Below are 24,321 nucleotides of genomic sequence, written 5' to 3'. Positions count from 1 at the left end.
GCATGTCTGCCTTGCGAGTGGTGGAGGCGCTGCACCTCAAGCCACTTTCCCAGCGCATCGCGACAGCACATCTACTCATCTCAGCCTGATGAGGACCAACTCAGTGGTCTTGTAGCTTTGCGAATAATCTCCTTCCAGATGTCCTTCAACCTGGTAAAATGTTCTATCCATGGAACCACTGAGAGCAAATGGTGTCCAGGATATTCTATCTAACTATACGAAGTGGTTGAACGAGCAGCACTCGCAAGAACATCGTTCCTTTTTTGAGGCTGAAGATCGACCTTCATCAGGTATGTTGCGCCATCCACACTGCCAACCCCAACGAGTTGTCTGGTGTTTTCCAATTCCTAGCTAGAGCTGACGGATCATTATCAGATCCAGAACCTTCTGTCGAGCGAGACCATCGACGAGTCGAGTCCGAAATCTACGCTCTTGAAAAGCAGCGTACTTCGAAATCACTCTTCAACATTGGAGGCGCAGGCGCGGAAGCCACTTCACACGAATCGGAGACGTCTGCCCCAGAAAGCGAGGCATCATACGAGCAGAATCCGTATTTCCCTAACAAAGAGGATTCGAAGTCGGGAAATTCGGAGGGCGAATTCGAAGAAGACCGCGAAGACGAGGAATACGGTGGGGACGACGACGAAGACGAGGAATACAGCGGCGACGACGACGACGACGACCACGAGGAATACAGCGTCGACGACGAAGACGAGGGATACAACGACGACAACGAAGAATCAGAAAACGACGAAGAATCAGAAGTCGACGAAGACCTTGAGCACCTAAGTACAAACATCAAACCTCAACCTGCTGACAGGCTCTCAGTTTTCAAAAAGCCGATCGAAACTCCTTTGTTCAATGCCATCACCATTTCTGATGATCAAAGTGCAGGCAGCAAAATAGCAGAACGCAACCTTCTCGCACTTAGAGGCAGCAAGGGTAGTCCTGAACTACCAGAATTCCACTACATTCCTGAACCTTATTTCGCAGACCCCAATAACAGGCTGAGGGACTACCAGACACAATTGACGTTACTCGAGCAACAAAATAAGAAAAGATTATTAATGCCGCCATTGGATAAAGATACACATACCTCTATGGATGCTGGGATAGGGCTCTCGTCGTCAGTACATCCACTCGCCTCGGCCACGGCCTTCCAAAATGGCAAAACGCTGCAAAGTGGAGTGGATATAAGACATCTTCTCCAGGCAGACGGTTCTTCCCATCTAGATCTTGAGAAGCTGCAAGAATACATCGAAATATTGCAAGTTGAGGTAGCACAGCTAAAATCAGGTCAGCAAGACACTTCACCGTCCAGGTTCCAGATCTTAAACCGCATAACACAGAAACAGGTTTCTGACCGTAAAGGTGGAGCTCAGTTCGAGTGGCATCTTTCTTCGCCATACTTCGATGTCCCAGAATGGATCGAAGGGCAAGGTAGCCAACGACACCTTCGATGCAGCTTACCTCTTGCCAACTTCGAATTATACCTGGAGAAAAACAAGGATATTGCATTCGTTGTGTACCGGGATTTCCACCCAGAACGAGATATAGCACCCTCGAACGCTACCCATCGTCCTGCCAAAGGCACGAGCGGAGGGGCGCCGCAGCCCACTAGCGAGAGCATCAGACCCATAGGTCGGGTACTGACTGAAGCAATCGAAACCTTGTTGAGCTCGCGAAACGACTATTCTAGCTTATTGTCAGAGTACAAATCCTCAAAGGAGTTGCATGCCCCTTATCTTCCTGTATACAACAGCCGCAAGGATCTGCACGCGATTCAGGAAGGATTGTCCGCGGAGGCTCAGAAACAGTTTTCTCTTCTTCTTCAATACATCACAGACCGATATGGGGACAAATACGCAGCTGCAGACTCACTTTTCTTGGAGCACAAGGTATCATCAGAGAATGTACCGTATCTCTTCAAGCCAGGTGATATCCTGGTGGAGCGCAGACAGAACCGGTATGCTGCGTTTGTTGCTAGCAGTTGGCCATCAAAAGGCCGAGTCAGATATGTATCCCGGCTGAAGGGTGACATCAGAAGTGGTGAAAATCTTCCGCTCTATGGCTCAGAAGAGTCTTCTAAGAGAGTGTCGAATGAGAAGATGAGGGTCCAATGCTGGGCTGTCACCGGCTGGTATTGGGCATTCGATGGACATTTCCAACGCCAAAATTGCAGACACGAATTCGACATTGAGGTGGGCGAAGAAATCAATTATGACACAACCATACGCGATAGTATTGATGGTGGACATGATACATCGATAGGCGCTCGTCAAGCCAAGGAACAAGCCATCAAGGACCTGAGCATCTTTCCTCTGGAATACGCCGAGCCAGATCTGGTTGACAGACTTCAAAGGAGAGGTAGCACATTCTGGAAATGCCGCAATCGACTCCTAGTCTCATATATGGAGAATGGGATGGCTGACAGCCAAAATATGGAAAGTTTTCTTCTCCCCGTTCCCGTCCTTATCTAACACATATGGTAAAGCAGGTCGAAGAGCGGTACATGATTGATCTGAAAACGTACTGTAGCTTGCACCCTAACAAGAATTTCTCCATTCCATTATCAGATGAACTTGGTGATGATGCGATGGCCAAGGATGAGCCGCCGGACGAGAAGTTCAAATACCTACTTCCGCCAGAGATCAAGGGCTACAATCTAAGATTGAAAAAATGGTTTGATCTCGAAGTTGATAGGATTTCCGAAGTTAATTGGAACGTTGAAGCGTTTGAAACCCTTGTGATCGAACGAAAGGCCAGAAACCTCATCCTGGCACTAGTCAGCAATCAGATAGAGTCGGAGAAGTCAACGGATCTTATTGCCGGCAAGGGCAATGGCCTCATCTTGCTATTGCACGGTGGGCCAGGCACCGGAAAGACCCTGACTGCTGAGAGTGTCGCCGAGATCGCCCGGAAGCCGCTTTATCGTGTCACCTGCGGAGACGTTGGTACAAAAGCAGAAGATGTCGAGAAGTATCTTGAATCGGTCCTCCATCTCGGGAAAATCTGGGGCTGTGTTGTCTTACTTGACGAAGCCGATGTTTTTCTCGAACAAAGGAGTTTAGAGGATCTGCAGAGAAACGCACTGGTTTCCGTCTTCCTACGAGTTATGGAGTACTACGAAGGTATCCTTGTACTCACTAGTAACCGTGTGGGAACATTTGACGAGGCATTCAAGTCAAGGATTCAACTCGCTCTGCATTACCCTAGCCTGGGGCAATACCAACGGCTGCGAGTGTGGGAGAACTTCATTAAGCGACTTGAATCCTTTGATGACGGCAAAGTTGACACAGATGATCTTCGAGACCACCTCGAGGACTTAAGCAAGGAGAAAATGAACGGTCGACAGATTCGAAATGCGATTACCACCGCTAGACAATATGCTGAGTGGGAATCTCAACAATTGAAAGACCGCAAGACGAGTAAAATGACGTACGAGCACCTGAAAGATGTGATTGAAGTTGCCAGTCGCTTTGACAAGTACATTGACAAGCTCAACGGCGGATTCTCCTCAGATGAGCTCGCACAGGAAGAGAGATTGAGGCTTGCTTAACTTTTTTTTACTATGCACAACATAGAAAGAGCGAAAATGCTCGGTTTTCTCTTGTAGCAAACTCAACACGCTCGCCATGCTTACTAGTGCGTTGCTCAACTTGCTCCTTTACTTACGGCTGGGAAAGACTATTTGCGGCAGGCAGAATGTCGTATTTCTAGGAAGCATCCAGAAGTTGCTCAACGCCTAATACTCGAACTTCTGGCCCACGAGCTCCTCACTCAGCTTCCACAACTTCTTCGCTTCACGAGAACTGATGGCGTGAGGTTGTATTTCATCCAGGTCTAGCGGTTCAACATCCGAAAGGAACCTGCCATTGTAATCTGTCCGATATCATTGGTCAGCCGGAATGTCACATAACATCCGAAACGGTGAATCTCGCCAGGCCAGGGATCGGGGCGCAAACCTTTCAGAGTCGGATCAAATGCAGCTCGAATGTGCGTCGCAACGCCCTGACTGGGTGTCTTCCGAGGGAACTCGGTCCAGTCACCTTGATAGTTCCCAAGGTCCTTGTCAAGCTGGTCTAAGTTGAAGAAGCATACAGGGTCAGTACTGGTTACTAGCTTCAAGCTAACAAGGCTGCCGTCCAATATGTTGCACGAAGCCTGCAAGGAAGACTTACTCAACGCAGACCAGTCGGTATTCCAATCTAGATGAGCCCCCAGATTGGTAACGATCACACCAGGATGAAGGCTGAGTGCGACAAGTCCTTTGTCTCCTAGCTTCTCAGACAGTGAAATAGCGATCAGCATGTTTGCAGTCTTAGCTTGTCCGTAAGCCCGATACTTGTTATATGTCTTGCCATCCTGAAGGTTTCACGACGATAAGTTAACCGAATAATTACGTGCCCCGATCTTGCGAGGCCCAGGAGAGCGAGGTCCCAGATGGATACAGCGAATTGGGAGGGATGTATGTTGTCCTTATTACGTACCTTGAATCCGTAATCATAAAACCTGATCGGACTTAATCTGTAGCCATCACTCGACACATTTACGACCCGTGGTAAGGACGATTTCAAGATCTTGTCCATGATCAAATTCGTGAATAACCAGGGCGCCAGATGATTCGTCCCAAATTGGCCCTCGAAGCCATCTGTCGTCTTTGCATACTCCGTCGCCATGATCCCGGCGTTGTTGACCAAGACATCGATAGGTTCTGAGTAGGTGTTGACCACTGCCGCAGCCTCACGAACCTTGTCCAGCGATCCAAGATCGAGCTCTAGGATTCTGGTCTCGACTTTGCCATTCGTAATCTCGGCGACCTTGGCAGCTGTAGCCTCGACTTTCGATTTATTGCGACCCGCGAGGATTAGGAGCTTGGGCTCTGCCACGGCTATTTGTTCCACGAATGCTGCTCCCAATCCACCAGGCGAGACCCCTGTGGTGAGGATCACTTTTCCAGTAATGTGAGATTCTAAATCTCCGATGACTTCTTCGGCGGTCGTTTCCCATTTGTATAGTCCCGGCATTGTGTGAAATGAATTATTAAGACGATATTCCAATTTGTGCAGCCCTAGATCAAGTAGAACTATCGAGGGTGATCGATAACTTTAGTAAAGAAATAGTGATTCTTTCCTGCTTTCTTGCGGTTCTGAAGAGAAGAAATCTTCATGCCTACTGTGGGCTTTTTGTACATTTTGTGTGCAGAGCCCATCTCGAAATAAGTGGAATCTACGCTGTACGGATCAAAAATTTCTATAGCGAACAAAACCAAAAATCCAGCCTTGAGGTTGTTGAATGATATTTGATTACGCGCGTACTCTTGTAAGGAGTTAGGTAATTTCCAATGCGGCCGCAAATTCCACAGCTCGGACAAGAGGGTGGAGAGAGTTCCGAACAATTAATTAGTGGTTGGTGAAATGCTTGGATCTGGCGATCATTTTAACTACGGTACGAGCGGCCGCGATACACTCCCTTCTTTCACGGGTATTATCGGTCATAGCCTCTCCACCTATAAGGATGCCGGTTTTCTCTCTCATGATTAATTGTAAAGGGTCTCTTCTATCAAGGTCATTGGTTGATTCATGGGCACGGAACGCCTGAAGCAGATTTGGCCGCACATGAATTCAACGTTGTCTCCGCACTCCCATGCGAAGGAGGATCGAACAGCTTACTAACAGAATATACAAAAGCCTCAGCTCTGCACTGAAGCAGTAAAAGATCAGCGGACCTGTTCACTTGCCCACCCCAGGGCGGCTCGTGCCGTACAATCATTCTATGCGTGTCGTCTTGCGGACCAACGCCTTGTGGGCAAATATGTTCACAGATATCAGCTATACGGAAGCTTAAGTGAATCGTAAATTTGATCATCAAATGTTAAAGACACTGACATCTCCACACTTGTCGATGTGGATCGCTACGAGCATTGTTATTTTGGCCAAGAGATCTTGGAAGGTGACTGACTGCATTGAGTGTTGATCAAGGAACTTTGAAACTTACTTAGCATCTCGTCCTTCTAAAGTCCCACGGATGATCAACCGGACGGCAAGTTCTTGAGCCGTTCTCCTGGAATCTCTGTCAGGCACAAACCTCACAATACTATCAAGTCTGACTTCGGTTGAAATTGCGTTGTCCTTCTTTCGAAGATTCTTGCAAATGGTCCTGCTTTCTGTGGTAGGAGAGGTGATTGTACCATGGCATCAGAATGCAAGGCAGGTCCTCTCCCAAACTTCGGCCGATCTCATGTCCTTTGGAAATTCGAGGAGAGAAACCTTTTCCCCGTCCGAGGAATCGTCCATGCGAGAGTTGGCACCGGAAGTCTCAATCTGTATGACGGTATTCACCAGCAGAAGATTGTAGATACGTTTTAGCTTTCGGAAGGTGTCTTTTTGTATATAGCTTGGTTGCGTATCTTCGATGGTGACGCCGGAAAACTGGTGCAGGGGATTTTCTTGTCGGAGATATGTGCGTTAGGCTGTTGATGTATTTGTATTTCCCTCTATATACAGAGACAACATTTTCCACAGAGCTCGATGGCTCGACGCCATCAGTAGATTGGACCCTATTCTTGTGGGATCTTAGCTTATTGAGATGCAAATAATCGACTTGTAGTTCCTGCAATATGTTTTTAATGTTCAATTACCAGATGGTAGCGTAGTTGATTGATCAAGGACCCTGGAGTTCCCCCTGCACGGAGCACAAAGTAGTGATATTTAGACATCGTGCAAACCTTGAATATGATCGGGTGATGGGTGCTTGATCTTTTGCTTCGTAAAATACGCTCGACATAACAAGATGAACATACGTTACTCAAGTGATGACCTGATATGGAGGTAATATACCTTCTGCATAATGATCCGCGGTGGAGCGCCGGCAGCCTCTACATCCACAATAGGAGTCAAGCTTTCTTCCCATAAGAGATACGGACCACTAGATCATGGACGGGGCGAGAGACGTTAGTTTTTCCCTTTTGTCTGTCGTTGCAGAAGGCGGAAGTAACGCATAACTTTCAAGCACATTCTGGATCACCCACATGAGGATTTTAATTTGCTTCATAGGTAGTCGGGTTGAAGGCCAAGAGCCCTACGAGCCCAGAAGCTAGTTTCCGAAACCTGTAGGAGGTCCTGGCGGAAAAGTTCCTCCTCCAAATTAGAGCTTGGACGGCGACAAGGGCAAGAATCACAACAACTAGCAGGCCACACTTGAGTCTTGCCGACTACGCTCAGAGCTTGTAGGACATACTCAGACAGTGACGGGGATGCGTCTATGATTTTCACGCACGGGAATATGCTCGTCGGCGAGTTCTTAGAGGAACAAAAAACCTTCCGAGACCAGCAACTGATCTTGTTCCTCATGCATGGATTCTGGCTTCATGTTGAGAAGATGACGTGGTATTTACAGGGGTTTGGTAACTTTATCACTCTGTGTCGTCTATAAACTACATGAGACACAGCATTTTCGACATGGTACTGCCTAGTAGTGCCGGATGATATCTACAAGGTTTAAAGGAGTCCTAATGAATTGTACATAATCTCGTGTCGTTTCAGTGGGTACACGACAAGTGGGTTAGGGAACGAGTGCTTAGCAACTTGCTGAGTGGCATGTACATTTCCCGGAATTCTAGAAGCGGACAGCAACTGGTGCGAAATGAATAATAACAGAGCCCAGCAACAACTCGCAAGTTGTAAGTTGAAACTCGACTCAGGATGCTCGCCAGTTCATTATACCACAGGACACAACGACTTCGTAGATCAGATCCTCCAATGTCATCATGGACGAATGTCCACGCTGCTGGCTATATAATAATACGAGGACTTGCCAAGTACTGAGTCCCAATGTTCTGCTGTCAGCGGCGGCAATTCCACAACTGGCGGAAGGTGCTTCCGCGTTCTCTTTCCTCTTTTGTGCAGAGAGCTCCGCTCCTATCTTGCATGCAGACCCCGGATTTACTTACCCCGTTGCGAGTAATGCGAGGACCCACTAGCGGGTCTAGATGTGAGCTGCATAGATTAGCGGACGAGCCTCGAATGGGCCAGGGGCAACATATATCTTCCACCATACCTCGTACTCTGCTTTAGAATCAAGCAAGTCACTGCTGCTCACCACAATGTCTGTGACTGCGAAGACTACCCACAGCATGGACAATGTCCCAACGGACAACGAGAAAGGTTCCCTGCACCTCACAACAACAGATGACGCCCGTCTCGCTCAACTTGGTCACGTTCAGGAACTGAAACGAACATTCTCGGTATGGTCGTTGGGATGTCTCTGTCTCTGCTTAATGGCTACCTGGGAGGCGCTGGGTAGTGTGCTTGCGCTGGCTCTATTGAGCGGCGGTGCTCCCTGCCTTTTCTACAACTAGTATGTAGCTTCCAAAGCACGGCGACCTCGCTGACCCTTTTCATAGTGTCATCTCTTTCATTGGGACTGTTGCCATCGCCACGTCTCTTGCCGAGCTGGCTTCAATCTTCCCGACCGCAGGCGGGCAGTACCACTGGGTCGCCGCCCTTTCACCTCCGAGCCACCGTCAAGCGGCCAGCTGGTTTACAGGTTGGATCTCGATTGGTGGACAAATATGTTTGACTGCCTCAGCAGCCTTTGCAGGGGGTCTTCAGCTTCGCGGAATAATCTCGCTCAACGACGATAGCTATGTGCCCAAGCAGTGGCAAGGTCTCCTCTTCTATTGGGCGGTGCTATTGTATGCTCTATTGTCGAATCTGCTGAACACGAGCGTTCTCGCAAAGATGAACCTTGCTGCAGGTGAGTGCATCCTTACATGATATGAGTAAGGCCTGACAGAATCAGGTGTACTCCACGTGGTCGGTTTCCTTGCGCTCACCGCGGTGATTGGCGCCATGTCAGACAAACACTCTGCAAGCTATGTCTTCACTGAGGTTGTCAATTCCACGGGATGGGCGAGCGATGGCCTCGCCTGGCTGATTGGGATGCTGAGCACTGTGTATCCATTTCTTGGGTAAGTTTCTATCTTTCGTAGCCAGGATTCCAATTAACACTCCCAGTTACGATGCGGCAGCTCATATGGCCGAGGAAATTCCCCACGCTGCTCGCAACGTTCCTATTGCCATGGTCGGAAGCGTGGTGGCCAATGGCCTCCTAGGCTTTATCTACTGTCTGGTCCTCCTCTTTGGGTCAGGCGACCTCAGCAGTATACTCGAGACGAACACCGGCTTCCCTTTCATGCAGTTATTCCTCAATGTTACCAAAAGCCGAGCTGGCGCGATAGTTATGTCACTCGTCCCAACTGCCATCGCAGTGCTAGCCACGGCGGCGGGCCTGGCATCCACATCGCGGACTTTCTGGGCTTTCGCACGCGATGACGCGGTGCCCGCGCCGAAGTTTTGGTCGCATGTCAATAAGCGGCTTGACATTCCCGTGAGGATGGTTCTGCTGGTCTTCGTGCTTCAGGTACTCCTGGGCTTCCTCTACCTTGGCAGCACAACCGCATTCAACGCCGTGCTCGCCATGGCGATCATCGGCATGTATCTGTCATACGCACTGCCGATCGTGTACATGCTGTTTTGCGGCCGTGGGAGTACTCGTGTTGAACCGGCACCATTCCGGATGAGCCGCAAGATTGGAATAGCCACGAATATTGTGGCACTCCTTTGGCTCGTGTTGGCCATCTTCTTTAGCACGTGGCCGAATTTCTATCCTGTGACACTAGAAACTATGAACTGGAGTATTGTGGTGCTTGCGGGGTGGGTTGTCGTCGGAGCCGTGTACTATGTTGTTTGGGGCAGGAAGATATATGAGGGGCCTATTGTTGACGCGTTCCATGGGTAGGGGGATAAAGTCTGCCAAGGACACTCCCTGGATTTAGCTGCTGTATTAGCATAAGTCTTTCTGGATCTGTTAATATCTTCTTTATTTTTGCAGTAATCTTCCGGTCCCATCGGGCTTTCCCAGTTGTGCATCTTCTTCCATCAGTTCTATGGGATAGTGAGTTTTGAAGTACAATTAGTCAGATCTTTGTATCCTAGCCGAACTATACGTGCAACAGCTAACACATCAGGTGCGGTTTTGGGATGCTGCTGGCCCTTTGCGCAACACCACAGCAAAGTTTGACAACCGCACAATTGAAGATATGAGTGACATGACGTTACTGGACGCTAGCGGCGCAGATAGCTTTACGAGGGGCGGTTCTTTTCCGCTGGAAGAAAGGCTATTACTGAACGACAATCCCTTTCCGTCAACTAAAAATTAGCAAGAAGTAAATGACGCTTAGTCTGGTGCTTCGAAGCTTTAACTTTTCACAAGTCACATCCTCATTGCTCTGTTTCCAAGCTCGCTGGGTCCCATATCAGCAATGGAACGAGGCCTTCCCTCTGATAAAACACCACCTTATCGTCGGCATGGCATAAAATAAGCCTTGTGTACGTTGCGTCACCCACGTGTTGCAAGGTGCCTGCAGTAGAATAGCCACTAATGCAGGAGGAGATGGCTTCGTCCGGGCTTCCCCAGATTGAACGTCCGCAAACCGCAGGGTGACCATTCTCGATCCGGGATCCGGGAATCTGCTCTGTGTGGCGCAAGACAAATCTTGCTGTACAAGACTTCTTAGCAGCGATTTCTCATAACATACTCTGCAGTGATATCAAAGTCCACTTGAAATCTCAGGCAGAGCCTGACTAACCCTTGGTTGGGGGTCTCTATCCCTTTTTCTCCCTTTCCTATGTTCCCTCCTCTTCCTTCTGTCGGTCCTCCGAACATGATTAGCTCAATGATACCGTACCTGGCTCGTGAAATCGACAAACATCCAATTACCCTCGGAGGGAAAATTAGATACCACCCCATGGACTAAAGCCTACGAGGTCGCCTTCAGGAGACAACAGATTCTCCCGGCGGCCGTCTGAAAAGCCCGAGTACTATGTGTTGCAATGGCATCAGCGAAGGACCGCCACTAAAAATCTGGTGTTCGACCTTTAAGTGCAATTTGTTGGCCAGGGAACTGTAGTCCTGGGGTCTTCTCAAACTCCAAGTCGATAATCATAGCACCATAGGCACGCCGAGTGATGATGGAATCGATAACCTCATCCCAGGACGGCGCCTTCGGCAAGTTCTATCAGAGATTAGTGCGATTGAAGACTCTGACAGAGCTGAAGGGGAGCCACGAGGGAAGGGAGAAATGGTTGACTGGAGTGTGCATGTGAAGAATATGAGTGTCAAATTGGCAGCCCAGTAGCTCCTCTGAACAAATATTTGCCAAGACACATTTTCTTCCATAATCCGAAGAAATTAGAGGATGTGATCGACCCTGTGCTGATACATAAGGAGTAGAGAACTAATCTATTGCCTTGAACGGTGCGCAACACGGCGTCCACTAAAGCTTCAGCGTCTGCAAGGGCACCTCGACAGGCTCATCAGTACCATTTAACCCCTCCCCATTCTTCACACTGTACGTCGGATAGTCCACATACCCAACCGGACCAGGGGTATAGAAAGTCTGCATATTCCAAGGCGACAGTTTCCAGTTGTTACGCAACCTCTCGACCAAATCGGGGTTACTGATGAACTGACGACCGAAGACAACGCCATCAAGGACGTTGGACTCGATCGGTTCGATCCAGTTCTCGCCATCGAACGCTCCACTCGAGAACAAGACGGTTTGCTTCAGCGCCTTGCGGAATGGCTGCAGGGATACCTCCCAGTCAAGCTGATCTTCAGGAACGCCTCTAGCCCTAGCTGCTTCTTTTACCAGTTCCAGACGTGCAGAAGCAGATATGATCATCTCCGCTCGCGGCTGCATGATTTCAACGAATGCCAGACCCATCTGGTCAATCTTCTCCAGCAGCCATGAGAAGTCAGCTACCGGGTCGGGATGCGTTTCTGGCATCTGGAAATAGTTGAACGGAGAGATGCGGATTGCGACACGATCGGCGCCAACCGCTGCCGATACGGCTTCGAGGAGCTCGAGTGTGAGACGGGCGCGATTCGCAATACGTTGACCGCCGTATCTGTCTTTTCGGCTGTTATTGACTTTTGGGTTGAGGAATTGTTCGAGAAGATAACCGTTTCCTCCTTGCTTTAAGTGTTGACAATGTCAGTTACTGATCGACGAGCAAGCTGAGAAGTTCGTCCCGACAGGACGAATAAAACTTACCAGTTCCACCCCATCAAAACCAGCCTCGATTGCACATTTTGAGGCATGAACGAAATCGGCAATGGTGTCTTGAATGTCTTCCAGAGTCATCTCTTTAGGTTCTTCTGTCGGCACGTATCCGACTGGAGTGAACCGCTGCTTCCAGTTTTCCAGCTTGAGGGACGATGCTCCCAGTGGTTTACGACCGCCTAGACAGGCAGATACGGCAAGACGGCCAGTCTGATGAACAGGTCAGGACTCAGAATCATCTTCATAGAATGCGGAAGAAAGGCAGCCTTCATTCTCCTACTTACATGCCACATCTGAGCGAAAATGTATCCGCCTTCCGCGTGGACGGCCTCTGTGATCTTCTTCCATGCACGAATATGTTCAGGTGAATACATTGAGGGGATATCAGTGTAGTTTCCTGCCTGAGAGGTCGCACAAGAGTCAGCCTCATTACTTTCACAGACATGGGGGAGGCAGAATGAGCATACCATGAGAGAAGTGTGTATTCCCTCGGAGACTATCAAGCCCCCTTTCGTCACCCGCTGACAGTAGTACTCGCGAACCAGGTCCGTGGGTATCCCAGCTGGGCATCGGGCTCGAGTCAAGGGCGACATAATGACTCGATGTGCCAGCTGCATTCTGCCCACGTGAAGAGGCTCCCAGATCTTACTTCCGGGAGCTCCATTTGAGATGGTAGTGTCCGCCATGGTACGAGGTTGTGATTGTATCAAATTGAAGGTGAGAAGCACGTAGGTAGTGAATTTGTGAGTGTTGAAGCGTTGTAGTTAGTGGTGTTGGTACCGCCATCTTTATATAACAAAGTCGACCTTGTTGAGGCCTTCCATCCTTTCAACTAGATCATTTTCGTGTTTGAGATTTCCTTCAGTTCTCCATACCACAGCAAAATGCGATTAGTCGAAAGCGTCTCTACTGGCCATATTCAGTGCTTGCCTCGAGCGAATGTGGGCCACTGAGATCAAACCCAGCGGTTTTGTTCACTAATCATCACCGCAAATACCCTCTAGCACTGCCCGATCCCCTCTCACCGACCTGCCGCCTTTTCTCAACAAATTGTAAACTCCAGATTCCTGCATGAGTGGAGAAGTGCTACGAAAACTTTCGATCCTGAATGGATGAAGACAAGAAATGAACAGGTGTCGGTTAGAGCGGCGGATGAGTGTGAGTGGTTGATGGTGCGCCAGTGCTAGGTCTGGACGCCTTCATCAAACCCGCTATGGATGTTATTGGCGTCATGATCGAACGAATGAGATTCTGGGCTGTTTCGGGGGATTCTGTTGAGCGTTGAGGTCGAAAAGTCGGGAGAGATTGATTACTCGGACGACAAGGCTTTCTCACACCCATGATTGAAGAGACTCGGGCTTCTAGGTTCGGGAAGGCTCTCAAAGACCAGATGAAAATGCACTTCAGTCTAGCACAGGTAGAGAGATTCCATGACGAGGATTGATATCATGGCTAGGGATCAGTCATTGTGAATGAATTTCTGACATTAAGCTGCTAGAGGGGAAGAAATATGGGTTGAAAGTAGCAGGAAGCATTTGCCACCCTACTGATCATCTCGAGTCCATGGTCGCAGTGGATGACCTCAAGCGGACGATGGTGGAGTCATAAGGAATGTGCTTTCGGCAAACAATATGAACATAACCGTCTTTGGCTGAATTACCATTAGCACACCACCAATGAACTCAGGTGAGCTAGTGAAGCACACTCCCATCAAGGATGCCATCTCGTAAAGCGAATATGGCAGCGTGATGATACTTGATGCGCAGCTTCGAAAATCTGGACACCTGTTGCACGACTGGCTGCTGTAATTCGAATTAGCTCCCTGGCCGGAGGTGTATGCTTCGAGAGACGGCACTACCTGGATCAAAAACCCGAGGACCTTCATTTTCTAGCATCGCGCCGGTATAAGGCATTCAAAATTGCTTTACCCTCCTGGATATCATCATGATCATGCATTTTGAGACCATAGGATTGCATGAAGTGATCAAAATTGCGAAACCCGGCGTTCTTGACCATCTGGTTGAATGACATTTGACTGGTCGTATCGGCTTGAGTGTTGGTGTTTCTGGAGCTGGATTTGTCGCTGCCTTGATCTTGGGCGCTTTGACCTGAAGGCATTGTTGCTGAGCGGGTTGTGGAGATGTTGATAATATGGGGCTTTGGAACTCAAAAGCTTTCTTGCTTTTGAGCTGAAGATGAAGACGAGTTGGCAGAGTGAATTGGGGAGACAAGTTGAAATGTGGAAGGCCAGTGGGGAAGGCTCGTGACTTTTATATGTGAACCAAGTGCTGGAAGGAGCGGACGGAATACTGTCTTTCTGATTGTCATCGTTTAGGGTACCGGGGCAGCTATGTGTCGCCAATCTTCAAGCTGAATATAAGAAACCTCCATTGTAAAGCCGTTTGATGCTCCAAGCTGAAAATTCAATCAGTGCGAAACCTTGAACACGGCACTACAATAGCCTGTTAGAAGATCTGATGACGCGAGTATTCACAGCTCTCCATCAACGGAAATTCAGATGTGAATCTGCTATTGTTCTCTCATCAAACAAGCGTGCATGCTAGTGCAGAATACACGCAGCAGCGGACACGTAGACAGATGATCCTCGTTAGGCATGGTTGTATATTGGGATTTCTAGGGAGGATAGCTAGGGCTGGTACCAGACAGTGGCTCAACTCCTCCGACCAAGAGACGATCCCGTTCCATCTCATTTCCTAGATTTAAACCATAACAGAATCCAAGGGAAAGCCTGTAATCAAACATCTGGCCTATCACAATATTTGTCACCGAAATTCTAGCGAGGGGAACCATTTTTTTAATCCAGGTCGGTTCGTACACTGCTCATCACCACATCCACAGCTTGTTTCAGCGTGGAGGTCGCGCCTGGAGAAATCTTCAGGAATTCCAGCATTGGTGGGCGTGACAAGGTTCCGCTTCGAGGTACCTTCTGGGACCATTCTCAATGCCTGGAAGGGCTGTGAACCCGGATCATAATATAACCCGTCGATTTCACCTGTGAGTCGGTTCAATGCGATGTAATAGAACCCAGAAATGGTCAAACCCCAGGAGGTACTTCCATTGGAATTGGTACCATTACCAGTCCCTTCCGGGCCAGATGTGGTCGTCAAAATTGTTCTTGTGTTGTCTGGATGTGATGTCGACAAGGATGTGGATGAGGTTGGGGTAACGAAACAACGCTCTTTCCAACGCATCAAAATCCACTCTCGGCCCAGTTTCTCTTCAATCCATCTTGCACTTCCAAGGCTGCGTGACATAATCTCATCGTCTTCGGTATCTTTGTTCTGAGTGGAATCTATTTCACCGGGCTGCACATGTGGTTCTGCATCTGTAGGTGAAGGAGAAGGATAAAACTCCAGGGAGAGATCTTTGTTCTCGTTCTCGGCGGCGGCAGCTTTGCGAAAGGCATCCCATAAACGGCTATCATGATAATACTCACTTCGAGATTTACCACGTAGATACCTGACTTTATGAATCTCTTCCCTGAAGGGACCAAGCCGAGCCCAATAACGAGCATCCACGTCTAAGCCACCAACGCTGTAGTTCCGACCTTCACGCTCAGTCTCGAGTGGCTGATGACGAAAATCAATGATTTCGCCTGTGAAGAACGAAGACATGCTAGTGTTGGCTTCTGGGTGACCAGATCCTGCATGGTGAAGAGATGAGGGTTTATCGGGAATATGACTGGCGGACATGGTGCCGGTCAGGGTCATTGAATTGTAATCTACTGAATGGATTGTTACGCTGACTGGCCAGTGATCTGAGGTAGGATGATCCTGGACTTGTGGTGAAGATGTAGAGGAACTGGATCTGGACGCGAAAGCCCAGCGCCCATCAGTGCTCTGACGAAGATCCGAAAGCCATCGATCTGAAGGGTCCAATAGGGAATCACCAGTGGCTAGTTGATCAGATTCATCAAGAAGAGAGTTGGGCGGAAGAGCAAGAGCTCTCCTCCGATGGAGTGATCTGCGGAGTATATCTCGCTGCCTCTCTCTCCGGGCACCGGATCCCACGAATGAAGCGGATCGCAACGGTTCTCGATCTGTGGATTGCAAGCCATGCCAAACCATTCCAGGTTGCAACCATGAAGAGTACTGGGGAACTGGGAGACTGTTGATATGCATCGGAAGGTCACTAGGAGAGTTGGCCTCTTCAAATTCATAGAGGGAGTCCAAGCCTAAATCACGAGCCAAATCCAGACCACCTTGAACACCGGTATGTCGCAATTGAGAAAGATAACGGATGAGGTTCCGGACACGGATGAAGGCTTCTGAGCGCTGGCGTTCTTTGCGAGTGGTCAGATGGGAAGATAGGGAGGGGCTCTCGCTATGGCGTCGTTCTCGTTCCCGTTCAGCATAGAGTCGAGCATATTGAAGTCGTTGAGAGGGGTCTCGATGGGGTCGAGTGCTTGTGCTATTAGGAAAGGATAAGGGAGGTAGCCAGGGCCTTGTCCCGATGCCATTCTCCGAGTCGGGTGTTTCCTCATGCCACCAGGCTCTCAGAGCGCTGGCGGTAGGGACCGGGGGGTAGTCTGAGGAACGGCCAGCTCGCAAGGCAGAGCGAGCGGTACGATAATTCTGCAAGGCCCTTTCGAGGCGTAGTAGATCTCTTCGAGCGGCTGGATCAACATTGGCGGCAGCGGTGCTTGATCCCCCAAGGTCGTCATCGCTGTCATCAGAGAGATGGTTGTTTGGGGGTAATTGTGTGTCCATGGTCAAATCTAGGTCGGGTTGGATAATGGACGGGATTTCAGGCAGGCCATAATGTTGGAGGGCAGCTGGGGGCGGTAAAGGTCGAGGAGTGAGGTTGAGAGTTGAGGCGAGATCAGGGACAGGGGTGGAAATGGCAGCCTCAAGTTGGTGCAGGTAAGAGGAGGAAGTTGAAGAGGGATTGATAGGATTGGAAGGAGTGGATGGACGAGTATGCTGTGAAGCGTTAGAATGAGATATATTGAGGTGAGACTAAGGCTTACAGATGGAGAGTTTGCAGGCGGCATGGGATACAGTGCGTGTTGTTATATAGACCAAAGGTGTAAGACCAATGTAGGCATAGTGACATAGGAAGGGAGAGGATGAAGTCAAGAGGTCAAGAAGTCGAGGTGTTGAGGTGTCGAGGTGTCGAGGAAGGGAGTAGGACATGTGAGTGAGTCAGGCTGAGACAGTAATGAGCGGCTACTGTTGAAGATGCTCGGTCCGGGTATCTCGGAGTAGATTGAATGTATGAGTGTCGAGAACAACAATTTGAAGTGCTGAAGTAAGTACTTCTGTATATATCTAGGTACCTAGGTACCCATTAATCGTAGGCACCCCGTAAGTTCAAGTTGTTTGTAAATGACGTCTTATCATCTGTGAATCATGATATCCAACAAGATCAAAGTCACCCTCGGCACCTGAAGATGGGGGTGCAGTGGGCAACTTCGGCGAGGGGAGTTCCTCGGGACAGCCCCAATCAGACCCCAAGAACGTGAAACTGGAAACGGGAAGGGCGACGAACTCCGACAAACAACAAGGGAACCGCTTGCATTTGCAAGCTAGGGACGGACCCGGAAATACAATCTTCCTCATTGCACGTGATATTTCATCTTCATACAGGTTTTCCTCTCCCAGCAAAAGATTTAGATCACCCCTGCACGATTACCAACAGTGGCGCTACGAATAGGCGCTGTTTTCTCCCCAACGCTAAATTGGACTTACAATTCCGGTCGCGTCTTCCCACACGTCACGAAAATAGGCGCGGCGCAGTCTTCCATCTTCCTTCCTCACCTGCACTCGCATCTTCATTTCATCTTGATCCCCATCCCCATCAGATCCAGACGCTCAATTTCTTCATTCTCTCCCGTGCTGTCGCCGCAGGATTGTTCATCATCTCTCTCACCATGCCCTTTTCATCGCCGTTTCGTCTACACTTCTGAATCACACGCTACACTGCGCGCTTTCGTCTCCTGCATTGCCCTCTTTGACCCTCACCATGCCGACCCTTGACCACCTATTGAATCCTGCACCCCGTCTCACAACTTCCTCACCAAGCGCAGACCCTTCAACTGTCACTACTACCACTGCCGTCACCTCATCTACCACCCTGTGAGTTTCCAAAACCCCATATCGCCCAGAATCCTCCTCTGACACTCCAATATTCAGCATGGACATGGATCCCACTCACCCTGACCCCAGCTCTCCCAACTTCTTCGCTCCTGAACTCTTCCAGGTCGACAACGAAGCCTCAATTACTCATGACGCTCTCGCCGCCATTGCTCAGTCTGCTGCAACAGCCCTGGAAGAGACCCACGATCACAATGGAGATCTCAATATGACAGACTCAACACACGTCAAACAAGAACAAACAGACACCAGCTATCCTCCGTTGGATGAAGAACAACCTCCTGTTACTTCTCTCAAGCCTTCGCCCAAACCATCTAACCCGAAATCACGTCCCAAGAATCCTCCAAAACCCAAAAAGGAAGACTCGCAATCTGGGCCCAAGTCCTCTGTTCACTCCTCGAAGAACGAAGGCCAACACACCGATCGAAGATATCTCTGCTACCTTTGTAACAAGCTCTTCACCCGCCGGAGATCGGTTCGCGACCATATATCAAAAATACACAACACAAAAACCTGGGAACCTGTGCGCAGTCTGGAAATTGTAGTTGATCCAGTAACCGGCGAGCCATCTGAGCCTCTCGAAGACATCATCGCCAGAGGTCCTCCTTCTCCTCCCGCGAAACCGTCCGTCCCAGACCAGTCTGAGCACACGGCTGATCATGATCATGAGAACTCCGACCCAAAGACTCACGACCATCAGCTTACCGACCAACAAGTTCCATCACCCGCAAAGACCCACCAGCCAGATGACAAGTATCATCCATCAGCCCTGCCAAAGTCTCCCCCTCCGGCACCTACGGTCTCGACTCTGAAGAAGGAGCCCTCCATCGCAGGCTCTAGGGCCTCCTCCACCGAACCATTCGCCAGTCCTGCTCCTGTCGCGGGCAAAAAGCGACCCGCGCCGATCGACTCATCAAAGCCTTCTCCAGCACCCTTCAACAAAAAAGGTCTCGCCAAAGCCAAGCCTTCTCCTTCCTCGCACAAACGAACAAAACTCACAGAGTCTGAGCCCAGTCCATCTTACGCCAGATCCATCGCTCGATCTCCAAGTGTTACTCCGTCTACTCAACTCAAAACGCTACCGAGTTCGAAACTGCGAAATCAAAAGTCCGCCTCCAGCCCGAAACTGTCAGGAACTCCGACATCCTCGCGAGCAGCCTCGGTCGCTTCCCGATCTCGTTCGCGTTCGGCCTCGGTGGCGGGCACCTCTGGAAGCTCAAATGACGATGGTGAGATCTTCTGTATTTGCCGCAAGGGTGACAACCATACATGGATGATCGCTTGTGATGGAGGATGTGAAGAATGGTATCATGGCAACTGCGTGAACATCAGGGAGCGGGACGGGGACTTGATTGACAAATACATATGTCCCACTTGCATGAAACCTGGCCTTCATACCACGTGGAAACGTATGTGTCGAAGGAGGGATTGTCGCAAACCGGCACGGGTCATGCAAGATCCCCCAAGCAAGTATTGTTCTGATGCTTGTGGGAGGATGTTCTTTGTTGAGTTGGTTCAACGAAGTGATCCTACCGCGGAGGCAAGCAAAGATGGTCAACAGATCATCGAGAGCACAAAACCTAAAAAGATGCGAAGGAAACTTGCAAAGACAGAGCTTCGCCATAATGTTCCAAAATCTATCATCCCATTGTCAAACGGCGATATCGCGGATGTTTTGAATGATGAGAGCCGCCTTGCTACTCCAGCATATAGTGAAGATGAAAAAACGGACTATGAGACTGACAGTAGTCTCGACGATGATGAGCTTCCAAACCGTGCAGGTGCTTTGAGGGCTGCTGAAGTCAAAGCCCTAGCCGAGAAATGCAAGACCATTGATTCATGGAGAGATTTGGGCAAAAGGCCGGACACCCCTCCCAGAGATGACGACATGGTGGATGGTAATACGATCGAATTCGACTTTGATGAGCTTGAGACGGCCAAAATGACCAGTATAAAAGCACAAGCACAGCAATTGAATGCTCGAAATGACTTGCTTGGTGCAAGGGAAGTTCTCCTTGACCTTATCAAAGTTCGCTCTGCCAATATCACAGATGAAGTCAAGAAGTCGAATCCGAAAGGCAAAGACTTCTGTGGTTTCGATCCACGCCTCGCATGGAGCGATGAAGAATTCGGCCGATGGTATCATGACCGAGGAGGGAAAGATGTACTGGATGCCGGTTCCAAAGCCAGAATCGGACCCCCGGACGAGAACGACTTCATGCCCGCTAAACAGTCCAATGGCATCATTACTACCCACACAGACCCAGATCATACAACCGAAGATGATGATGAAGAGGACAAGAAATCCCTCAAGAAAGGCGGAGTCTGCATAGTCAAGAATTGTCAGCGCCACAAGACCTGGGCCAAAGCACAGTTGGCTGAGATTCGCTTCGAACAAGACTTGGTTCGCAGATCACTGACTCGTTTGGAAATGCAAGAAAATGAGCTCAAGCAAAGAGCTATGGTCAGGGCTTGGGAGAAGCGAGGATAACTTGTGAGCTGGCCAACAGATGGACATTGGAATTTACGTGATATGTTGGTCCATATTGGAAGTATTGGCAGAGTGCCTACATTCGTGTTGGTGACCCCCATTATAGCCAAGCCGAGAAACATCCTGGATCGTCTCCCGAGTATTGGTGTATAGTATTGGAATTGGAACCTGTTCTACACCCACCTACGTGATTGCATTGGATATCCCATCTACCTTCAGCTTTGCCGCTCCTTGGATCCGTACCGGCACTGCACCAGATCTATCCGGGCCTCCAAACAACGAGTTTGTGTTTATGTTCATGGACAACCTGTATCGTTTATCTATATTCGAGTTGTCCCTGTGCCGACAGTCTATGTTTGCTTTCCGCGTGTTGCCGTCGGAAACGCCAAATTAAACGTCGCCCGTTACGGGCATGAGGTTGAAGAAGAACAGAGTAAGTGTAATTTCCTAACCTGGCCGATCTAAAACAACGCTATATATAACAAGGAAGAGGCTCGAAGTACAAATTTTTGCGGCATATCGTCAAAATCGCCACCTACGAAGCCTTCTTGGCCTGATAACTCGCCTGGATCTCCTCACACACCGCACGGGTCACATCGGCCGTCTTCGCATTTCCGCCTAGGTCTTTTGTGACAACACCACTTTCGCAGACGCGCTCGACACACTCGAGTAGACGTTGGGCAGCGGCATCCTCGCCTAACCACGCCAGCATCTCCGCCGCGGTCCAGAAGGTCGCGACTGGATTGGAGATACCTTGCCCTGTGATGTCGAATGCTGATCCGTGGATTGGCTCGAACATACTGGGGTTCTGTCGGGTGGGGTCGAGGTTCGAAGTTGGTGCAATTCCAATGCTACCTGCGAGTGCGGCTGCAAGATCGGAAAGAATGTCGGCATGCTGTAGTGCAGAGTTAATAACTAGGAGCTGAAATGTCAGACAGGGACAGGAGAAAGTTCGCACATACCAGATTCGTCGCCACAATAGTATCCAAGCTCTCGGGCTTCAACACCATCCGACATGTCATGGCATCGACGAGCATCTTTTCGACTGTGACATCCTTAAACTCGGTGGCAATCTCAGCCGCGATTTCATCCCATAGCACCATGCCGTTTCTTTGGGCATTACTCTTGGTTACGACGGTGAGATGTTTCCTGGGCCGCTTCTGTGCGACTTCGAACGCGAAGCGAATGATGCGCTCAACGGCGTGGCGCGTGAAGATAGATACTTCGGTGGCTGTCTCCCATGCCTGGCCTTTGTGCGACCGCCCTCCGTGCCCTGCGTACTCGCCCTCGCTGTTCTCGCGGATGATGACCCAGTCCAAGGAACCTGGAGTGGCGTTGCGGAGAGGCGATTGCGTGCCTCGGAAGATCTTGGTCGGTCGCACATTGGCATATTGTTGGAATGGCTGGCAGATTGCTAGACGAAGGCCCCAGAGGGAGATGTGGTCTGGGACGTCTATTGCCGTTATCAGCATACAATCGGGGGAGATCGAAGTCAAGGAGACTTGTCACTTACCAGGGGCACCAACGGCGCCGAACAAGATCGCGTCATGTTTCTTGAGACTCTCCAGTCCTCCCTCAGGGATATACTGGCCTGTCCTCTTGTACGTCTCGGAGCTCCAGTCGTAGTCCTCGAACTCGAGATTGAAGTCCCCTGATGCGGCGCAAAGCGTTTTCAATACCTCGACGCCCGCTTCGATCACTTCTGGTCCGATCCCGTCGGCAGGGATCGTCGCAATGCTGTAGTTTCGCGATGTTGGAACGGCGACTGGTGACATTCTGGATGGGTGAAAGTTGTTTATCTGTGTATGTATATTTATTGATTCACTCTCTTAGATGAATGCTATCGATAGCTGGAGTGGCTTCAAAGGGCACGGATTTCGAGCTCAGGTGGTTTTGACGGTTGTTGCTTTACACAAAGAACAAACAAATCTCAGACATATCCAGATGCTTTATATCTACCCTCCATCCTTACCTCTCGGAAAATACGCCGCAAATCTCAAGGTGACGATCCGGTCTTCGCCATGTTCGGCTGTGCACCTACGACGTCGAATGTCGTTCTGGAACCGGCATATCGGACTCCATTCCATGATGAAGCGTGCAATATGGAAGGATTAGACGTTACGCAGCAGGTCAATGCCCGGAGAAGGTCAGTCCGGGCTCGAATTATCGGGCTTGGCTTACTCCGGAGACCTGTGATAGGTGAGTTTAGACCTCACAACTCTGGAAACTTTTGCCCGAGGTCTTGTTCTTTCGCGAGTCATGGAGATGTCTTTGGATGCTCTTAATGGGTATGGCAGTTGAGTCATGAATGCCTGTACCCAAGGCCAGAGGTAATGGGATGACTATGTACCTTGATGGTGGTATCATTTGAAGGCTTTGCACATATCGTATCAACGATTTTGAAAAAGCACAACCCTCTTGCGCACCTACAAACCCTCTTGTGATTTATAGTGGGCAAGTTCGAGGCCGCCATCAGCCAGCTCTGTGATTCTATCATTGGAAGCACCCCAGACTGGTCTGATGACAACTCAAAACGGCCACGAGTATCGTTTCGCAGACGTAAGTAATCTACGACGGGTTGGTAAACAGTCCAGAGGCTGAAAGCAAGGCCAAAGATTGCAGTCACATACACGGCCAACGAATTTCAAGGTATCTATCGTGGTAAGAAACAGCACGATGAAGACTTTGACGAAGTTATCAAGCGCGCCGAAGCGGTTGGTTGCTCCAAGATCATGCTGACAACCATGACGATGCAAGGAGCGCGACAGAATCTCGAGGTCTGTACTCGCTGGCCGAAAACTTGCTACATGACGATTGGAGTCCATCCCTACCATGCTGCTGAGCTATATGATGGTACGACCAGCCTGCAAGAGCTCGTGCACTTGATGAAGTTGCTGATGCCCATGGAAAAATCACCACTTGTGGCCTTCGGCGAGATCGGTCTGGATTACTTCTATCTCGAGCGAGCTGGGAAGGACGTTCAGCAACGCGCTTTCCTGGACCAGCTGGAAATTGCGACGACATTCGATCTTCCACTGTTCCTCCACGTCCGAGACGCATACCAGGATTTTGTCGATCTCATCCGACCCTACATGTCCAAACTGCCACAGGGAGGCATCATCCACTCCTTCGTCGGGACGAAAGAGGAGATGCTCGGTCTGGTCGACCTCGGTTTCGGCATCAGCGTCAACGGCGTAAGCTTCAAGACCGCCGAACACCTCGACATGGTCCGCGCTATACCTCTGGATAAACTACAATTGGAGACGGATGCGCCTTGGTGCGAGATACCCGGGAGTGGACCGGTGATAGAGTATCTGAGTGATGCACCGCCATTACCGATGAGTCGCAAGCCCGGGAAGTTTGTTAGGGGGCAGATGGTCAAAGGTAGGAATGAAAGTTGTGTAATCGAGAGGGTAGCTAGGGTAGTCGCGGGTGTCAAGGGCATTCCGCTAGAAGAGGTTGTTGCTGCTGCTTGGGGGAATAGTGTTGATATGTTTGGGTTGGGTGTCAACGAGTGATCCAGCTGCTACAAGGTGGCCCGATAATCTTCAGTGCTCCATGGGAATCTTCCATGGGACTCGCACATC

General features: G+C 49.7%; 10 protein-coding genes across 10 annotated transcripts; 5 read left to right on the top strand and 5 right to left on the bottom strand.

Annotated features, from left to right (window-relative positions):
* Positions 1 to 169: 169 nt before the first annotated feature.
* LTR84_007213 (uncharacterized protein) lies at positions 170 to 2,480 on the top strand (the record flags this gene model as incomplete). Its single annotated transcript, XM_064850766.1, has 2 exons — positions 170 to 290; positions 376 to 2,480. The coding sequence occupies 2 exons, from the start codon at positions 170 to 172 to the stop codon at positions 2,478 to 2,480; spliced, it is 2,226 nt and encodes a 741-aa protein (XP_064702432.1).
* Positions 2,481 to 2,576: 96 nt separating this feature from the next.
* On the top strand, positions 2,577 to 3,559 carry LTR84_007212 (uncharacterized protein; the record flags this gene model as incomplete). Its single annotated transcript, XM_064850765.1, has 2 exons — positions 2,577 to 2,585; positions 2,606 to 3,559. The coding sequence occupies 2 exons, from the start codon at positions 2,577 to 2,579 to the stop codon at positions 3,557 to 3,559; spliced, it is 963 nt and encodes a 320-aa protein (XP_064702431.1).
* A 186-nt stretch (positions 3,560 to 3,745) lies between these two features.
* LTR84_007211 (uncharacterized protein) lies at positions 3,746 to 5,027 on the bottom strand (the record flags this gene model as incomplete). The annotated part of the gene is made up of 4 exons (XM_064850764.1): positions 3,746 to 3,882; positions 3,966 to 4,082; positions 4,182 to 4,365; positions 4,491 to 5,027. 4 exons carry the CDS (start codon positions 5,025 to 5,027, stop codon positions 3,746 to 3,748), a joined length of 975 nt encoding a protein of 324 aa, XP_064702430.1.
* Positions 5,028 to 8,104: 3,077 nt separating this feature from the next.
* On the top strand, positions 8,105 to 9,801 carry LTR84_007210 (uncharacterized protein; the record flags this gene model as incomplete). Its single annotated transcript, XM_064850763.1, has 4 exons — positions 8,105 to 8,245; positions 8,367 to 8,757; positions 8,803 to 8,971; positions 9,018 to 9,801. 4 exons carry the CDS (start codon positions 8,105 to 8,107, stop codon positions 9,799 to 9,801), a joined length of 1,485 nt encoding a protein of 494 aa, XP_064702429.1.
* A 1,537-nt stretch (positions 9,802 to 11,338) lies between these two features.
* Positions 11,339 to 12,501, bottom strand: LTR84_007209 (uncharacterized protein; the record flags this gene model as incomplete). Its single annotated transcript, XM_064850762.1, has 3 exons — positions 11,339 to 12,040; positions 12,119 to 12,337; positions 12,412 to 12,501. 3 exons carry the CDS (start codon positions 12,499 to 12,501, stop codon positions 11,339 to 11,341), a joined length of 1,011 nt encoding a protein of 336 aa, XP_064702428.1.
* Positions 12,502 to 14,008: 1,507 nt separating this feature from the next.
* Positions 14,009 to 14,245, bottom strand: LTR84_007208 (uncharacterized protein; the record flags this gene model as incomplete). Its single annotated transcript, XM_064850761.1, has 1 exon — positions 14,009 to 14,245. The coding sequence occupies one exon, from the start codon at positions 14,243 to 14,245 to the stop codon at positions 14,009 to 14,011; it is 237 nt and encodes a 78-aa protein (XP_064702427.1).
* Positions 14,246 to 14,910: 665 nt separating this feature from the next.
* Positions 14,911 to 17,141, bottom strand: LTR84_007207 (uncharacterized protein; the record flags this gene model as incomplete). The annotated part of the gene is made up of 2 exons (XM_064850760.1): positions 14,911 to 17,070; positions 17,118 to 17,141. The coding sequence occupies 2 exons, from the start codon at positions 17,139 to 17,141 to the stop codon at positions 14,911 to 14,913; spliced, it is 2,184 nt and encodes a 727-aa protein (XP_064702426.1).
* Positions 17,142 to 18,112: 971 nt separating this feature from the next.
* LTR84_007206 (uncharacterized protein) lies at positions 18,113 to 20,734 on the top strand (the record flags this gene model as incomplete). The annotated part of the gene is made up of 2 exons (XM_064850759.1): positions 18,113 to 18,225; positions 18,283 to 20,734. The coding sequence occupies 2 exons, from the start codon at positions 18,113 to 18,115 to the stop codon at positions 20,732 to 20,734; spliced, it is 2,565 nt and encodes an 854-aa protein (XP_064702425.1).
* A 535-nt stretch (positions 20,735 to 21,269) lies between these two features.
* On the bottom strand, positions 21,270 to 22,509 carry LTR84_007205 (uncharacterized protein; the record flags this gene model as incomplete). Its single annotated transcript, XM_064850758.1, has 3 exons — positions 21,270 to 21,629; positions 21,697 to 22,187; positions 22,248 to 22,509. 3 exons carry the CDS (start codon positions 22,507 to 22,509, stop codon positions 21,270 to 21,272), a joined length of 1,113 nt encoding a protein of 370 aa, XP_064702424.1.
* A 246-nt stretch (positions 22,510 to 22,755) lies between these two features.
* Positions 22,756 to 24,252, top strand: LTR84_007204 (uncharacterized protein; the record flags this gene model as incomplete). Its single annotated transcript, XM_064850757.1, has 3 exons — positions 22,756 to 22,933; positions 23,186 to 23,293; positions 23,324 to 24,252. The coding sequence occupies 3 exons, from the start codon at positions 22,756 to 22,758 to the stop codon at positions 24,250 to 24,252; spliced, it is 1,215 nt and encodes a 404-aa protein (XP_064702423.1).
* Positions 24,253 to 24,321: the final 69 nt, after the last annotated feature.

This window comes from Exophiala bonariae (genome assembly GCF_035927105.1).
Source record: "Exophiala bonariae strain CCFEE 5792 chromosome Unknown scaffold_28, whole genome shotgun sequence".
NCBI lineage: Eukaryota > Fungi > Ascomycota > Eurotiomycetes > Chaetothyriales > Herpotrichiellaceae > Exophiala > Exophiala bonariae.
This window is presented reverse-complemented; position numbering and strand designations above follow the sequence as displayed.